Source organism: Plectropomus leopardus, chromosome 19 (genome assembly GCF_008729295.1).
Source record: "Plectropomus leopardus isolate mb chromosome 19, YSFRI_Pleo_2.0, whole genome shotgun sequence".
NCBI lineage: Eukaryota > Metazoa > Chordata > Actinopteri > Perciformes > Serranidae > Plectropomus > Plectropomus leopardus.
The window spans coordinates 20,520,293-20,536,331 of NC_056481.1; the positions used below are offsets into that span (position 1 = coordinate 20,520,293).

The 16,039-nt window shown below is 39.9% G+C and overlaps 1 protein-coding gene across 1 annotated transcript in view; it reads right to left on the reverse strand.

Moving 5' to 3' along the window:
* Positions 1 to 5,618: 5,618 nt before the first annotated feature.
* Positions 5,619 to 16,039, reverse strand: part of snx29 (sorting nexin 29) — a 53,629-nt gene continuing 43,208 nt past the window's right edge. The window contains exon 15 of the mRNA XM_042507630.1: positions 5,619 to 5,957. Within this exon, the coding sequence (XP_042363564.1) occupies positions 5,875 to 5,957 (83 nt within the window). The 3' untranslated portion in view covers positions 5,619 to 5,874. The remainder of the gene's footprint in view (positions 5,958 to 16,039) is intronic.

Genomic DNA, 16,039 nt, shown 5'->3' on the forward strand with positions numbered 1-16,039 from the left:
GGGCAGGGGGTGGGGTGATTCAGTGTGAGGGCAGGGGGTGAAACGCGCTCTGAGGCAGCGATAAAGAGATCGAGATTTGCTGGTTTGCTGGTGGCACTTATTCAGGGGAGAGTTGCGGCGGCGGTGTCTCAAAAGCTCCATGGGGTTTGAAATGAAAAGGCTCCAAACGAGCGTGGATAGTTATCTGTGTAAGACTCTAAATATTCATATCCAAATCCCAGCAGTGCTCCAAAAAAGAAGAAGAAAACTCATAATCAAGCCGAGACATATCACTCAAAACAGATTACTCCCACATGTTTGGAGAGCCAATCTGAGACGAGACGAGAAGAATGAGTCCTTTGTGTTGTGCAGCATCCTTGGGTTCCTTGAAAGGCACTCCAAACCAAATTTATTATTATTATTATCATTACAGGAATGCTGCTGAGCAGAATAAATTGGAATGTCTTATTTTATGCCATTTTCTCAGCACTTAGTGTGCTCTTAGTGCTGCTGCATGAACCCACTCCGTTCTGTGGTGGCGTTTTGAGTTTGACCTTTGCAGTCCTCTTACAGTCTGCTGGTAATCTCACTGATCAAAGAGTCTGCACTCACTGAAAATGACTCGGGATAAGACCAGCAGGATAATTAAGGTATTACTTTTCAGATTTGTGTTCCTCCTTCCTGCCATGACGTGGATCTATCCCACCATGATTTACGTCACTATATATTATTTCTCTTTGAATTAACACAGACTGCCGCTCTCTAAAGACGTCTAACAGAGCAATCAGGAAATCAAACACACTCAAAACCTTCAATTTTTAGCCACAGTAGCAGCTCTAAGCATGATAACACTCTGCATGTAGTAGTAGTGGTTAATGGTTAACCCTTTGAAACCTGGGCGAATTGGCTTGATTTCATTCAAAAACATGTGAAGAAGGTGAAGAAAAACGCAGAAGTGACCTACAAATTAGTAAAAACTACAAGAAAATGAACTGAAAATTAACACAAAAAAAAAAGACCTGGAAAAAAAACAATTGAAAGTTATAACAATTTTACAAACCTTCCACACAGGTGCGTGTATGAAGAAAGAATCTATCATGTTCTCGCCCTTGCCATACACATCTGTTATTTTTTGCTTAGACATGCTACTCCTGCTTAATGTTTAATTTTTGCAATTTGTTTTATGCGCATACTAAGATGTACTTCAGTAGTTGAGTTAAGCTAAGTAAGTTTTACCATCAAGTGACAGCAAGGTGCAGGTGTTCTTTGTTGTAGGCTGGGAATGTTGTTAATTTTGTAACTGTGAAAATCAATGATAAGAACTCTGAAAGAAAGAAAACAAAAGAAAAAAAAAACCCAATTCTAGAAAAAATACTTTTTAAAAAATTTCTTGCAATTGGTAAAACATTTCTTGCTAAGTTGCTCATTGCCTTTTCTGCGCATGTTTTTGAAATAAATCGGTGTCTAGTGTTCAAAGGTTTCAATACTGGTTTCATAGGGTTAACCACTGGTATCCCTAGATCTTGGGGGAGTTTTTAAATTGAGACTGAGCATTTGTCTCATTTACTAAATAAGCTTAATTGCGATTTGCGTTTGTTTGTGCTTTATTGTTTATTTCCTCCTAACTGTTTTCCTGAAGTGGGTTTAAGTTTATTGTCTGATGTAAAAACAGCTTCTACTGCCATCCGAAGACATTATTGCAATTTTATGAATTATAACATTAAAAGGAGATGATCAACTGCATCACAACAACAAAGGCTGTATATCCAAGAAGCGAGGCTGCTGTTTTGACAGTCGTCTTGTGATTAAACTGATCACGAGACAAGCTGCGTCACGATCTGGCAGACTGACAATGAACAATTGATCACGCTGTGGTAATTAATAAGAGTGGCACATCACGATGTCAGGAGGAATAAAAAGTGGAGGCAGCAGCACGTTTGAAGATATTTTCCACCTGGCATCGCAAAATGCGGTAATGAAACAGAGAGAAACATTTAACATAACAGGGATTCCACTGATGTCAGCTGTCTGAAGTCATAAACATCAACATTACCATCCATGTTCAAACTCATTTATGCAAACTCTACTTTTGATAAGTGGGCAACATCTGCTGCAGTTCATTTACGGTGCATTTTAGATTCCCCAGCGCTTTTTTTCTGATGTTAAACACATGAACACTTTAAAGTTTAAGCAACAAAGTGCTGCTTGTTCTGAATAAAAAGGTGAGAAATAAGCAGAAGTTTCTCGTGTAAGTGTCCAACCATAGTGTTTACAAGAAGAAAACACCAACAGGGTCGAGGGCAACAGAGACAGACGCTCTTACAATTTCATTATCAGCTCCGTGTGTGGGACGCCGCGTAGGTCGGCTGTCACAGAGCGCCGATCAGCTCTGATTAATATCCCCCTCGGTCCAACCAGGCCAATGGCATCACAGCTACACAAGTACCCTTGTAAGCCTCGTACCCAGAGTGCATTGCAACTGTGAGAGGAGGTGTGAAAATCGGTGGGACTGCCGCAGGTACCCGACACACAGCTGCTGTTGTAATTAAAAACCGCCCACTTTAAACCTTTGGACCCTGAGCAAAATTGGTTTGTTTTCTTATGAAAACATGGAAAAGGTAATGAGCAACTTAGAAGAAAATGTCGACAATTATATTATCAAAAATTAAAATTCTACAAAAAAATATATGTAAATAAATACCATATGTTAATATGTAATTATGAGGGTTTCAAANTTAAAAACCGCCCACTTTAAACCTTTGGACCCTGAGCAAAATTGGTTTGTTTTCTTATGAAAACATGGAAAAGGTAATGAGCAACTTAGAAGAAAATGTCGACAATTATATTATCAAAAATTAAAATTCTACAAAAAAATATATGTAAATAAATACCATATGTTAATATGTAATTATGAGGGTTTCAAACAAGTAATTTTTTAAATTGCGATTGATTTCTAGAAATAATCATGATTAATGACATTTTTTAATCACCTTTTCAATTCCACTATTTTGCATTTAAAGAAAATATATATATATATATATATATATATATATATATATATATATATATATATATATATATATATATATATATAATTTTTTTTTCATTTTTGTCTTTACTTTTTTGGCTTTTTTTCAGATAGTTTCCTCCTATTTTTTTCATTTGAATTTTCTTCTTTTTTTCTGTTACTTTTTCAGGTAAGTGTCTTGTACTTTTTCCTCATTTATTGCTTTTTTGAGCAATTTCTTGGCTTGTTTGCTCATTGCCTTCTACCAATTTCTGAAAGAAATCCAGCCAATTTTTCGGGTTTTAAAGTGTTCAACACGTGACTTTTCTGTTATCAATCTCAAACACTCCTTTAGTAAAACACACACCCGGCTGTCGCACCACCTTGCAGCTTCGCTAGTACCGCTGCTGCTGCAGCAAAAACATTTGTCAAAGTAAAACAACAGCCGGCCACCACGTCTCCGACATCTGGTCCGTCCAACCCGAACCGTTTAGCCCTCGTTCTGCCCAAATCCTGAAGTAAGTGTGAGTTATCATCATCAGTGCGGGCAGTCATGCAGCAAATGACTGGCTAACCGGCTCTCTACTAATACAGCACCACTTCCTGCTCTGGCTGGGAGGCAGGCGGCGAGCTGGGACCAGATGTAATCACTCCCCAGATAGAGGTGTGGGGCAGACAGTAAAAGGAGGAGGAGGACATGTTAAAAAGCGAGTGTACTCGTTTTGAAGTGGGTCTCGCACACATGTTGACCTGCAGGACGGTGGAGATGCAACTTTGTGTACCATCTCCAGTAACAGCCTGGAGGCATGTGTGTGTCTGAGTGTGTGGATTCAAAACACCCCGAGGCAACAGAGGAGGTGAATCTCCAGATGTATCACCTCAGGGCTCCTCGTCCCCCTCCTCCCCGCGTCTCTCCTCAGACTCATAGCCGCTCTCTCTTTACTTAATCCAGTCTCACAGACAGACGCCTCACTCCATTACAAAGCTTCGAGAGGATTGAGCGAGCACAAATATTAGAAACCTCCTTCTCAAATTGAGTTGCTCTCAAATTTTTGCACACAATGCCTCGGCTCGGCTGAAAGCTTGAAAATCCCCTCAGTACCTCGATAAGCTCTCCGCTGATCCCTTTCTGAAGATGATTTCATAGTTGAAACAAGTGAGAGATCTCAGCTTTCACTCAGATTTACCTGGTTGGGCTTTTGTGGGGAGCGTGGTTTATATTCAGGGGGGCTTTCAGGAAATGTATTCATAAAATGACTCAGCAGACTCCCTGACAACTCCCAGAGGAAATGACACTCATGGGTGAAGGTGCAGATCACAGGGTTGGGGAAGGAAGTCAGTCAATGTGTGATTTATGCTTGACACATCCTCCAAAAGTCCAACGTCACACATGGGTCCCATGCAGCGGGCCACGCCTGTCCATGCACATCCTACAGTTGTTCTATCACAAACTCATCAGTAGTGGTGGACAGTAAGAGTGCATTTTCTTCACTTAAGTACTGTACTTAAGTACAATACAATACAAAATTGCACTTTTTGACTTAATTTCTGTGAAAGCTCTCGTTACATTTGCTTTGAAATCAGCAAAAAAAAAAAATCTTTTTTAAAAGTCCATAAACTGTGATCATGCATTTCTGCGTGTGGTTTGTTTGTCGAGGTGGTGTTCCCATACCTCTACCTCGTGCACGCGCAACTTAAGATTGTGCAGCTCATCAGAAGAGACAGAAGCAGTAATGGCTACAGCAGCAGGTGAAGATGGAAGCTTCCCCACGAGATCACCCATGGCCATACCTCAACTCCACGTTTGAAGGTTTTGAGACGCAAATTAAGAAAGAAGGTCAGTTTGTGTTTCTATGGGCATTTCTACATACTTTGTAGCATATTCAACAAGCTTTTCACTCCGCAGTTTTTACAAGTTTTTGCAAGTCAGTGCATTCAATGGGTATTTCGGAGTTATTAGGTTCTGTAAATGTATTGTGCAAATACACAACAACGCGATGAGATGAAAAAAAGTACTCTGAGATACAGTTCTTTACGGAGATCACCGGCTTGTTTCTATAGTAACCCAGAGCAGACAAACCAAATACTGGCTCTAGTAAGCAGCCCCTCTGCAACAAGCAGTGTTAAAGATACATTGATTTGCAACATAAAACATCTTTATTCAGTATTTCTAGTGGTTTAAGACACCAAATTAGTTTGCATTAGAGTGTAAAAGACCTCTGTGGATAGTTCAGCTCCCATTAAAAACAGTGAACAATGAAGGAATTCTAATCGGAATAAGTTTCAGCTGGTTGCAATCTGCAATCTTTGCCACTAGATGCCACTAAATCTCCTACATCTGACACACTGGTCCTTTAAAATACGCAGCAGCTGATGGCAAGATATCTCACGATAGCCTGGTGTCACATTAAGGCTACATGTTCACTGGTTGTTACTTTTTTAAGGTACAAAAATTTCTGTCATTGTAAACTGAACTCAAATAAATGCTGATACATCTCTGATACAATCCAAGTCTGAAAAAAACTAAGACGCTGTTCCGCAGCTTTAAAAAAAATACCGATTTCATCACTGAGAGAATAAATAAGACGTTTCATGAAAAGCATGTTTATTAATATTTAAATTTGGAGATATGCAATGTTTGTGTTATCTAATGTTGTGACAAAAAAAGGCAGTGAAGTCAAACAAATATTAGGAACTTGTTGCCTGAGAGCCAAAAGATGCATCACATGGGAATCCGCACCCTGCTGGAGAGCTTTCCCTCCTCAGCCGCGCTTTTCCATATTTATCTGCTGGAAAAAGGCGGACGAGATGACACCCAGCAGGCTCTGGCGTTGGGCGAGATGATTAAAATGTTCATTAACACCGATCGGTCCAGGTGATGAAATGTGTCACACACCCCTGCTGTGCCCACGTGGGAACCTGCGAGATGTGACGTTGCAGAAGCCAACGCGCGGTGACCACCTGGCCCCACCTGAGACAAACAATATGCATGTCATATACAGACAGACCGCCCTGTGCTTAACAAATGAAAGTCCCTCACACCTCTGAGCTGGTAAACAGGCCCAATCTGTTGGATTAAGACCTGAGAGGCTAAACAATGTGAGCTGTTATGATCTGAAAACGTGTGGGCACAATTAAGCTCAATTCACACAGAGAGTGACTCATCGTTTGCTCTTTTACAGTCGGCCTACTGGGACGTAAATAACTTCATAACATAAACCACTTACACACCACTTACAACACTTTCATACCCACCTACAGCCGCTAATGCACACTTTAATTTAGGCCTCACACACGTTTGTACAACTCACTGTGTCTCACCAACTGGACAGGGGACTCGTCCACAAAATGACAATTAACACTAATACTGGGCATTACGCACATTTGTCCTGAAAAAACACAAAACATGTTTGTCTGATACAGGGTTCATACACGTTTTTACCAAATCGCTGCCATGACTTTTCCATGACTTTAAGACAAATTTTAAAGACCACACATTCTGTGAAACGACCACCACCACTCTTTATCAGTTCTTTTACTTTACTGTATGTGCTTTTTTAAATATATATTATTTCCAAAAAATTAATAAATTCAGAGAAGGATCAGAATCAAATATTTAAAAACAACTAAGGGACTGTTGGTTATTTATGAGATTTATTATTATTTATTATCTATTTTTATCTTTTAAAGAAAACACTTTGGTGGGGTTTTTTGTGGATTTTACAAGAAACCATTTTGGAGATATATTTTTTTCTGAAAAAAAAAATGGCAGTTTTTAAAGAAAATATTTTGCTGTTATTATTCTTTGCTTACTTAGTTTTTTTTTTGTTGTTGTTTTTGGTTTGTTTATATTTTATTAAAAAATGTTGGGGGCTTTTAAAGAAAACATGCAGGAAGGCATTTTTTTTTTTTTTCATAAAAATCACCACAGACACCATTTCTTACAGCCAGAAACTGTAAAAACTGTTTGAACATGCCTGTACGAACCCTGTTTATAACCTATTGCCACCGTGACCTGCTTTTCTAAAATAGCACACTCTGATACTCATCAGCTAACAGTTAATGAAAATCCACCTCCTCACATTCACACACACACACACACACACACACACACACACACACACACACACACACACACACACACACACACACACACACACCATATTGTCAGAACTTTTTTATTAGCATGTTAGCACAACTTTTCTGCATACGAAAGGATGGCGTGTGCATCCTCACCACAGCACACCTGACCTCCCTGAAGCCCCACAAGGACAAAGCGGCATGCACGGTGGGACAATAAATGCAGATCTATGTGTGTAATGAATAAGTTACACACTCCTATTAGAGCAGGCAGCGGTGACAAATGCCTCTCATTCACTCATTAGGCCACTGGCTGTCGGGAAGAAGCAGGAGAGACCATGGCGCAGCACAGGGAAGCTTATTGAGTTTTAAACGGCCATGTAATCTATTTCCTTATTGGAGATGAATAAGCTGGTGGTTTATTTATGGACGAATTAGACGCACTGACAGGCAAAAAGCAGAATCAAAGTGCAGGTTTGAGTCTAATCCTGGTGGGAAAACACAGCTGAATAAACAGTTAGGGTTGTGCTTGACATTAGACATATTTTAAAAGTTATTTTTTAAAAGTCTGGGTAAAGAAAAATCAGTGGTTTCTCTCTAAACACATTATAAATGATAGAAAATACTTGTTGAAAACATGTAAAAAGACTGGGAACTATGTGGCACTGCACTGCAGAGTTAGACCAAACTGTTTATTGCCTTTTCACTGACCAGGAATTTTTTGGGTGCACCTAAAAGCCTGCTCACGCACCATCCCTGACTCGATAAACACATACATAAACATTATATATAAACACAAAGTGCACTAGTCCACCGAGCTGAAGGGGCAACCTTTATTTTTTGGCATCTCTTAAATGCCAGTGTGCCCCTTTGTATCATATCTCTAAATTCTGATGTTTTTGCAGGTCCGTGAACACAGCGCAGCAGGCAGAGCTCCTCATCAGTTATTTTTTCCCCAGCAGCAGTTTGTCACTCTCGGGGTGGATAATTGATCTGTCGATCTGTTCACTGCTGATCAAATCACGTAGATGAATGAGAGGAGCAGTTTGTAAAGTGAAAGTAAACTGTCAAATCCGGTAAAATGAAGGGATTGTGGCAGTGGATGATTTATTTATGGCAGCCAGCCACAAATGCATGAATGTGTGGGAAACTGCAGTATTATGATTCCATCTGTTTGTTGATTGTTTAAATATGGGTTGCTATAACTCAACAGGTTATGCTGTAAATTAAGTTGGTGTATGGGGTTTTGAAGTTTTCTTTCATATGGCTCTTTTTAATTTTGAGCACCTGCCCCTTAGTAGTAAACGTAACGTAATTTTAGCTCTTTCAGTGAATACGTCTAAAGCGTTTCATAACCTAATATTAGAAACTTGGGGATTTATTTAATAATTTTGTTGGTTGATTACTAACAAGGGTTCCAGCAGCTTAAAGCAAGATACTTTTAAAGACTTTTTTAATGTCACTTGGTATTGTGTTTAAGACCAATTTTCTAAGAACCAAAATTTTAATTTGCCCAATTATTTATTGTAGCATAAAACATGACTTTTGAAAATAAATATTTGATGATTTATGTCAAATCTTTAAAAAACAATAACCCTAGACGTTTTAGAGTGGAACACATGGAAGCCAATGATTATATAATATTAAAATCAAAATATATATGTAGTTTACCAGCACACGTGGGAAACATCTGACATTTCTGGCCAGTTTTCTGAGCAATTTTGCGTCTCTCAATCTGCACGTGAGATTCCACTGTTTGAATTCCCATCATGACAAGTTCAAGAAAAGGAAGTCATTAAATTATTTAACAAAACAAAGGTGTTACCAATTATTTTGAGACTTTACAATATAACATCGGGAAAAAAAAAAAAACAAATCTTACTTTCCATATCTGAGCATTTTTAAGACTTCTGAAATATTAATGTAACACAATTTAATACTAATCAAGGCCTTATTTTAGATTAATGAATTCAATGCCTTTAAAGACTTTTTAAGGAATCACGGGAACCCTGATAACACGTTTTTCAGTGGCGTGACAGACTGATTACAAATGTATTATTGCTTGATGTACAAAAAACATGAATGCAATAGCTGAAACAAATAAGGCTTATCCCCTTCAGATCTTAAGGTCACTCTGTCCTGTTTTTCCTGCTTCTACAAGAAAGCGCATTGATGTAAAGGAATAATGGACTGTCTGGATCAAAATGAGAGGAAATAGAGGTATCACAGAGCTCTTGACAGGAAAATGGAAGAGAAGGAATTCCATCTCACCAGACTAAGTGCCCTCTGACCCATTATCGATCTCCTGAAGTGTCCTCAGCGTGCCCACAGCCAGCACTTAACAGGTTAATAAGTCTTGATCTTTATCCAGCCACTGGCAAGCCAATCTTTTTTATATACAGCACGGCAGGCCAATTTCAGCTGACCACGTGCAGCGATCAGCCGTCTCAGAGGGAGGCGGTGAAACCCCCCAGGTTAGATGATTATCCTCCAGGAATCAGTCCCCCGGGTGAAGCAGTCAGTCAAACCAGCCAGCCATTAAACCTCCCCTCGAGAGAACCAAACGTCTTCAAACATTACGTCCCGAGAGACAAAGAGCTTCCACTGAGGACTGAGACAGCGCAGCTTCTCAGAGAAAATGAATGTTTTCTTATCCAGGCAGTGCTCTTGTTTCCAACCCTGACCTTCCATCATTGCACCAATTGGCTTCAGACAAAAGTGCTCCATCTCAAATCCTGAACCCTGACTGCTTCTTATACGCTTAAGTCAATGGACTGCCACCACCAGAACACCTTGTTTTCAAAGTGACCTGTACATCCAAAGCCTGAGAGAAGAGCAGCAACACTCAGCTCCAGTCTCCGTTTTAGATCTTTGTAAAGTTAATTATCTTTGGATTTGGGATTGACTGACAAAACAAGACATTCAAAGACTTGTTATCTCTTCTTTAACACCTTTTCTCCCTCTGCTACTTCTCTGTTTTTGGTTCTGCTGCATTGGACGATGGCTAACGGCTTTCAGCAGAAAATGAAACTGCACTAACTGCACTGTCAAATCTTTTAATAATGCTTGTAGCCTCCGTCAATGTGTAACCTCCATCGCCGAGGCAAACAAAGCTAAAGTGTAAGTAAATATAAGCTAATGTTTATTTGAAAAAAACCTAAATTTATATTTTGTAGCAAAAATATATATATTTAAATATATATATAAAAAAATAAATAAAAAGCCAAAACATACATAGACAACATTGAAATAACTCCTTACATTCCATCCCTAACAGTGAAAGCAAATTAAAAATAAAATGGAGAGATAATACTGAAATCAATTCAATATCGTAAGTAAAATGCCTTCATTGGTAAATCCTTCCTGTGTATTCAAATGGAAAGACTGCATGTATGCTACACCTAACTCATAGCTCACTGTGTGAGTGTTTTCCATAACTTTTTTAAGTCTTCCCAAAACATTCACACATACTCCACAAGACACTCAACTCACAAACCACGGGCCAAATCTGGCTCTGGATAGGGTGCCAGTGATTCACACTTGGAATTGGTCATGTACTTTTACTATACATAAGGTGCCAGACTGCATACAACAGCATTAAAACTGAGCTTGTTTATCAAAAAAGTGCCAGTGGAAGATCCCCTGCACTCCCCAACAGAAGTCCTAGCTAAGCTCCCAATGTCCTAAAATCCAAGAAACGTCCTAAAATCCTAGAAATGTCCCGAAATCCTAGAATCATCCTAAAGTCCAAGAAATGTCCACAAGAACTAGAAGCCCTCTGAAATTCTAGAAATGTCCTATAATCCTTGAAATGCCCTGAAATGCATTTACTTATTTTTATTGTTAAACATCATGTATATTCAATATATCACCCAACCCCCTGTGGTTTATCAGTTTGTTTTTGTGGAAATAGCTGCCTGTTGTGTCTGAGAATGAGATTGATATGAGCAGAATGGTTGCAAAAATGTGCCTAAATGGTCACGATCTGCAGCCCTACAGAAGCTCTGCTGTTTGTGTGTGTTTGTGTGTGTGTGTGTGTGTGTGTGTCTATGAGAGTCAGAGACCTGTAGAAGAGAGTGAGAGAACCGAAACACAGGAGAGTCTTGTGCTGTGACAATTTCTACTTGACATTCACCATAGTCATTTATACAGTATATCACACAGGGAACAAGGCATGATACATCGAGTATATTCCATATATTACCCACCCCTAATTGCACAATGTCATGGCTATAGTACAATGACACCCTCTGCATTTAGACTGATTCCTTATGAGCCACAAACAACCTCCCGGGAAAATAAAGGCTTGAATAACAGCACAAAGTGCGTCAAACACTGCGCCCCAAAAATGGAAAAAAACAGCACTTTTGTTTTCCCCGGTAGCTATCGTAGCTAGCCCAAAGTATCAGTGTAAGTAGTTTATCGTTATTATCCCCACTGGTGGAAATGTTGGACAATGAAACAACCAAACTAACTAAGGAAACTTGAAAAAGAAAAGAAAAACTCTGAGAAAAACAGAACACCATCCCGTTGTCTCTGCAGCAGTACAAATAAGACCACTTGGGAATCCTAAGGGGGACAAAGTTGAAAAGTTGTTTCTTCAACTTTAACAGGGTCGAGTAGGATTCCACTGTGGATTGAAGCATACTCGCTCTTAGCTCTGATCCTCTACATGCCTCATCATAATCATTTTACTCCACTTTATTTGGGTTGATTGCGCTCATGTGCTTCTTATTCTAGGGTCTATTAAGATCCAGTGTGTCTGCATTCACATTGGCACTATGTTTTTGAAATGAATGCATGAGTGACTAGGGTAGATTTTCCACACGTCCATTTTGGACTGGGTCACAGACAGAGAGATTCATGAGACATGGGCAACATGATGAAACTGGGTGCAAAACCACAGCATGCGGCTGAAAGAATGATTTTTGTTTTTGTTGAGTATGACTTGCACTATTAATGTCAGATTGCACTGCCGAGAGTTTATTCAAAATTTATTGCAAGTTGTTCGGTTTGGGGGCCTCAGAATTGCATCTCTGCTCTTTGCAGATGATGTGGTTCTGCTGGCTTCCTCAATTTGTAACTTCCAGTATGCACTGGGGCGGTTTGTAGCCGAATGTGAAGTGGCTGGGATGAGAGTCGGCGCCTCCGATGAGGAGCTCAAGAGGGAGCTCGGAGTAGAACCGCTGACAGCTATTTTTGATTTAGTCTTAGCATAGACAAAAATGCTCACTAATTGTATAGTTTCTCATTTTATTTATTTTCATCCTTCATAGTTGAGGTCTAGATTTTAGTAGAGGCCAACTCAAAATGTTTCGGTTCACAAAAAATCATGACATTTTAGTCAACTTTTAGTTGAGAGTGCTTTTTGTCAATACATATATATATATTTCTATTTTAACATCAAAATTAGAGAAATATAGGTTGTAGAAAATAGAATCAAGGTGACAATTGGTATAAAAATTTCATTTAGACACTTTTTTTCTACAACTACAAATAATTTCCACACACGTTTTGACACGTTTAAGGGATAATTTACAAGCACACGCTCACAGATCATCGTTTGATAGGGTCATAATCTATTTATGGTCTAAAAACTTGACAAACACAAAACATAGCTAACCACTAACAGCCACCGCTGCAACTAAGTCACTCCCCAAATCCATTCAACAGCTCCATCATCCACAGTCAGAAAAACTCAGCTGCTTAGTTACTGCTGAGCTACAGCTTATAACTCGTACCAACAGCTGACACTGCTCTGGTGTGAGTGTTTGCAGGCTAAAAAACATTTGGTGCTGACTATTTACTGGAGATAACAGCCAGTCGGTGCTCCCATCTTACACGGCACTAGAAAATAAAACAAATGGCCGTTGTTGACCGTTCTGTTGTCCTCTTCTCACATTTTGAATGTTCAGGTTCACCACTGACATTTTCGTCTTGTCTCGTTTCATCAGTGAAAATGAAACAAAGATTTTGTCACAGTTTTTATAATTATGATTTAATTTTTTCGCTGGTAAACGTCTCGTTTTTGGGGGAAAAAAAGGTTGTTGACGATGATCAGGATCCTCCTGGGCGTCTCCTGTTAGAGGTTTTATGGGCTACTTCCAACTGGTAGGAGGCCCCGGGACAGACCCAGAACACATTGAAGAGATTATTTATCTCATCGGGCCTGGGAACGCCTCAGGATCCCCCAGGAGGAGCTGTAAAGTGTTGCTAAGGAGAGGGACATCTGGAGTACTTTGCTCAGCCTGCTGTACCTGCGACCCAGCCCCGGATAAGCAGACAAAATTGGATGGATGGTATCGCTAGGCACTGACCTCTTACTAGCAACTTGTTCAGATTTATTATACAAACCTTCGAGGATCTTCAGGAGCCATGAGAACTCATTCAAACTGGGTTAGCGTGGGTGTGATAATTCTACACAGGCTGCTCAGTGTCTCTCCCTGAGGACTTCTCTTCATCTAACTCTGCTGTACAGTAAACATGACTGTCACTGGTGCACTACAAGTCCTCTGGGGTTCAGCTAATGGCTTCTTTTAATGACACATGTATGTACATACACCTATCTGGAGCACTTAAGCATTCAACGTTACACAAATTGGAGCTCGGCTAATGTGGCATGTAAAGCAGTGATCCTCAATTTACAGCCCACAAGCCAAAGCTGGGTGCTACATGTGCTACAAATTTCAAGAAATGTCCTAAAATCGTAGAAATGTCCTAAAAACCTAGAAATGTCCTCCCAAACAAAGCAGAGTATCCCTGCTATAAGGTAAATGTAAGTCCTGTTGTCTCCTATAGGGACCTATGAATTTGAACAGTCATGCATGTTCATCTAAAAAACACACATGTGTAAGTACAGAGGGGAAATCCCCCAAACGAACAGAGAACAATAATTATCACTCTTCTAAAACAGTGGAAAGTAGAAGTGTCTTTTGTAGTATGTCAGTGGGACTGACGGCGCCGGAGGAGCGTTCGAGAGATCACGTCTGCGGCGCTATCATTAGACAGGAGGGGTTTCAAAAAGGCAGCTCACTGATCCTGGGGAGCGCTCACTGACAGCACATGAAAAAGGGGCGCTTGCGTATAAATTCATCTGTCTTTTTTACCCCGATTTCTGCTCCCCCTAAACTGCTCAAACATTATTCCTCCTCCTCTACTCCTGACACACACACACACTCACACACACACACCAACAGAGTGTGGTAGTCATCATCAAAGCGTGATGGAACGAGGCACATCATTAGCAGGAGAAGACAGAGGCGAGGGAGGATGAAATCATTTAGACGCCGCTGTGGAGAGGGAATTACTACGCCTGTCGGGATGGAAGGAAAGAGAAAGACAAGAGTGATGAGGGAGGGGTGAGAAAGGGAGAGGGTACCAATGATGGGAGAGTGAAGAGTCAACACGAGTGAGAGAGATAATGAGCGGCGGTGAAACAAGAAGGGCAAAAAACAAACAAGAGGAGAGCCACAAACACATGATGGACATCCTGATGACAAACCAAACAACTACAGGTTGCTAATGGCGATTCCCTGATAATACATGTGAGGGAATCGCTTTTTCTCCCCCCAGTCACCTCTGATCGTCAGCAATCCTCCCCGCCGTGCTCACCAGTGTCAGCGGGCCAGGCGGCCATGTTTGACACTGAACACAGTAATTGCGGGGAACCAGAGGGGTGAAATTCAAGGCTGTTGTGATGTTTTAAACATAAACTGCGCTCCGCTAGCAAGAGGGGGCTGACGACGCACCTGAAAACTTTATTTGAACTCTGAAAGAAGAAAAAAAATACTGAACAACTTCATCTTTCCTCATATCACAAATGTTTTTTAGTCAGCAGCAGATGCAGCTTTCAAATTTGTCTTAACGAAAACCAGTTTGATTTATCCAAACTGGCTGAGGCGGCATTTGTCATTATGTCACATTCTGGCAGTTTTAAAAGTGGCCTACTACAGCGCTAAATCCAACTCAAATTGCATTAGTAATATGTTATATGACAGTGTGATTAATATAATATCATCGTAAACTGATTAATGGAGCAATTAGTGTCATACAGGTTGTGTGTGTAATTTACTGCTGAGCCGAGGCGGCCAGTTTTGGCAACATGAGCAAGGTCAAATTTCTGCAGAGAGGGAAAGCAGCGCACGCCCGTGCCATGCCTGTTTTGTTTACTTTCTGGGGTGGCTAGAGGACACATGATGGCAGACTTAGTCTATTAAAAAGATTGAAACTGCACCAATATGACAACATTTGGGATTTGAAACTAACGAAAGTGTTGTACTTACTGGCTGCAAGCGCTATTAAGAGCCTAACTTTCGTCGTCTGTGTTTCTATATATATCTGCTGCTCGCTTTGAAAGCTCGCACTGGAAGGACACAGGTTGACTCATGAAGTAGAAATGAGGAATTATTCATACAAAACCTACTTTTTTCACCACAAAAACCTAAACATAGTGCCAGCTGGCCAGAGGAAGATCACCAGGAAGATGAAAGTTTCTGCTGAGGTAAATGACCATTGCTAAAAAACAAGCTTAGCCAACATTACTTGCTGTTGGCCATATTGTATAGAATTTCCAGTAAATATCACAATATAAAACGCGTGTTTTTAGATTTAAAAAATAACGTTACAAACGTAGGTAGATAGTGATTAGTTAACACACCAGTCTTTAAATGGATATGTCTCCAGTCTGATCTCCAGCACACAGCTGATAGCTACATGATTTGTTTACAAAAAGTAACAGCAGCACTTCAATGGAGTCAGTTTGGACAGAGAGCTGGATTTTTCCATCTTATAACTAAATAAATAAAAAAGTACCTGCTGGATTTATATTGCATTATTAAAAAGACTTAAATTACCAAATTGTAGTTCTTATGACTCTTTCATACAATAAAACATTATTAAAGTGATATTACAAAGCTCTACATATGCCTTTACCTCCCAAAACACATACAATGAAACTCAGATCAGCCCTCTGGG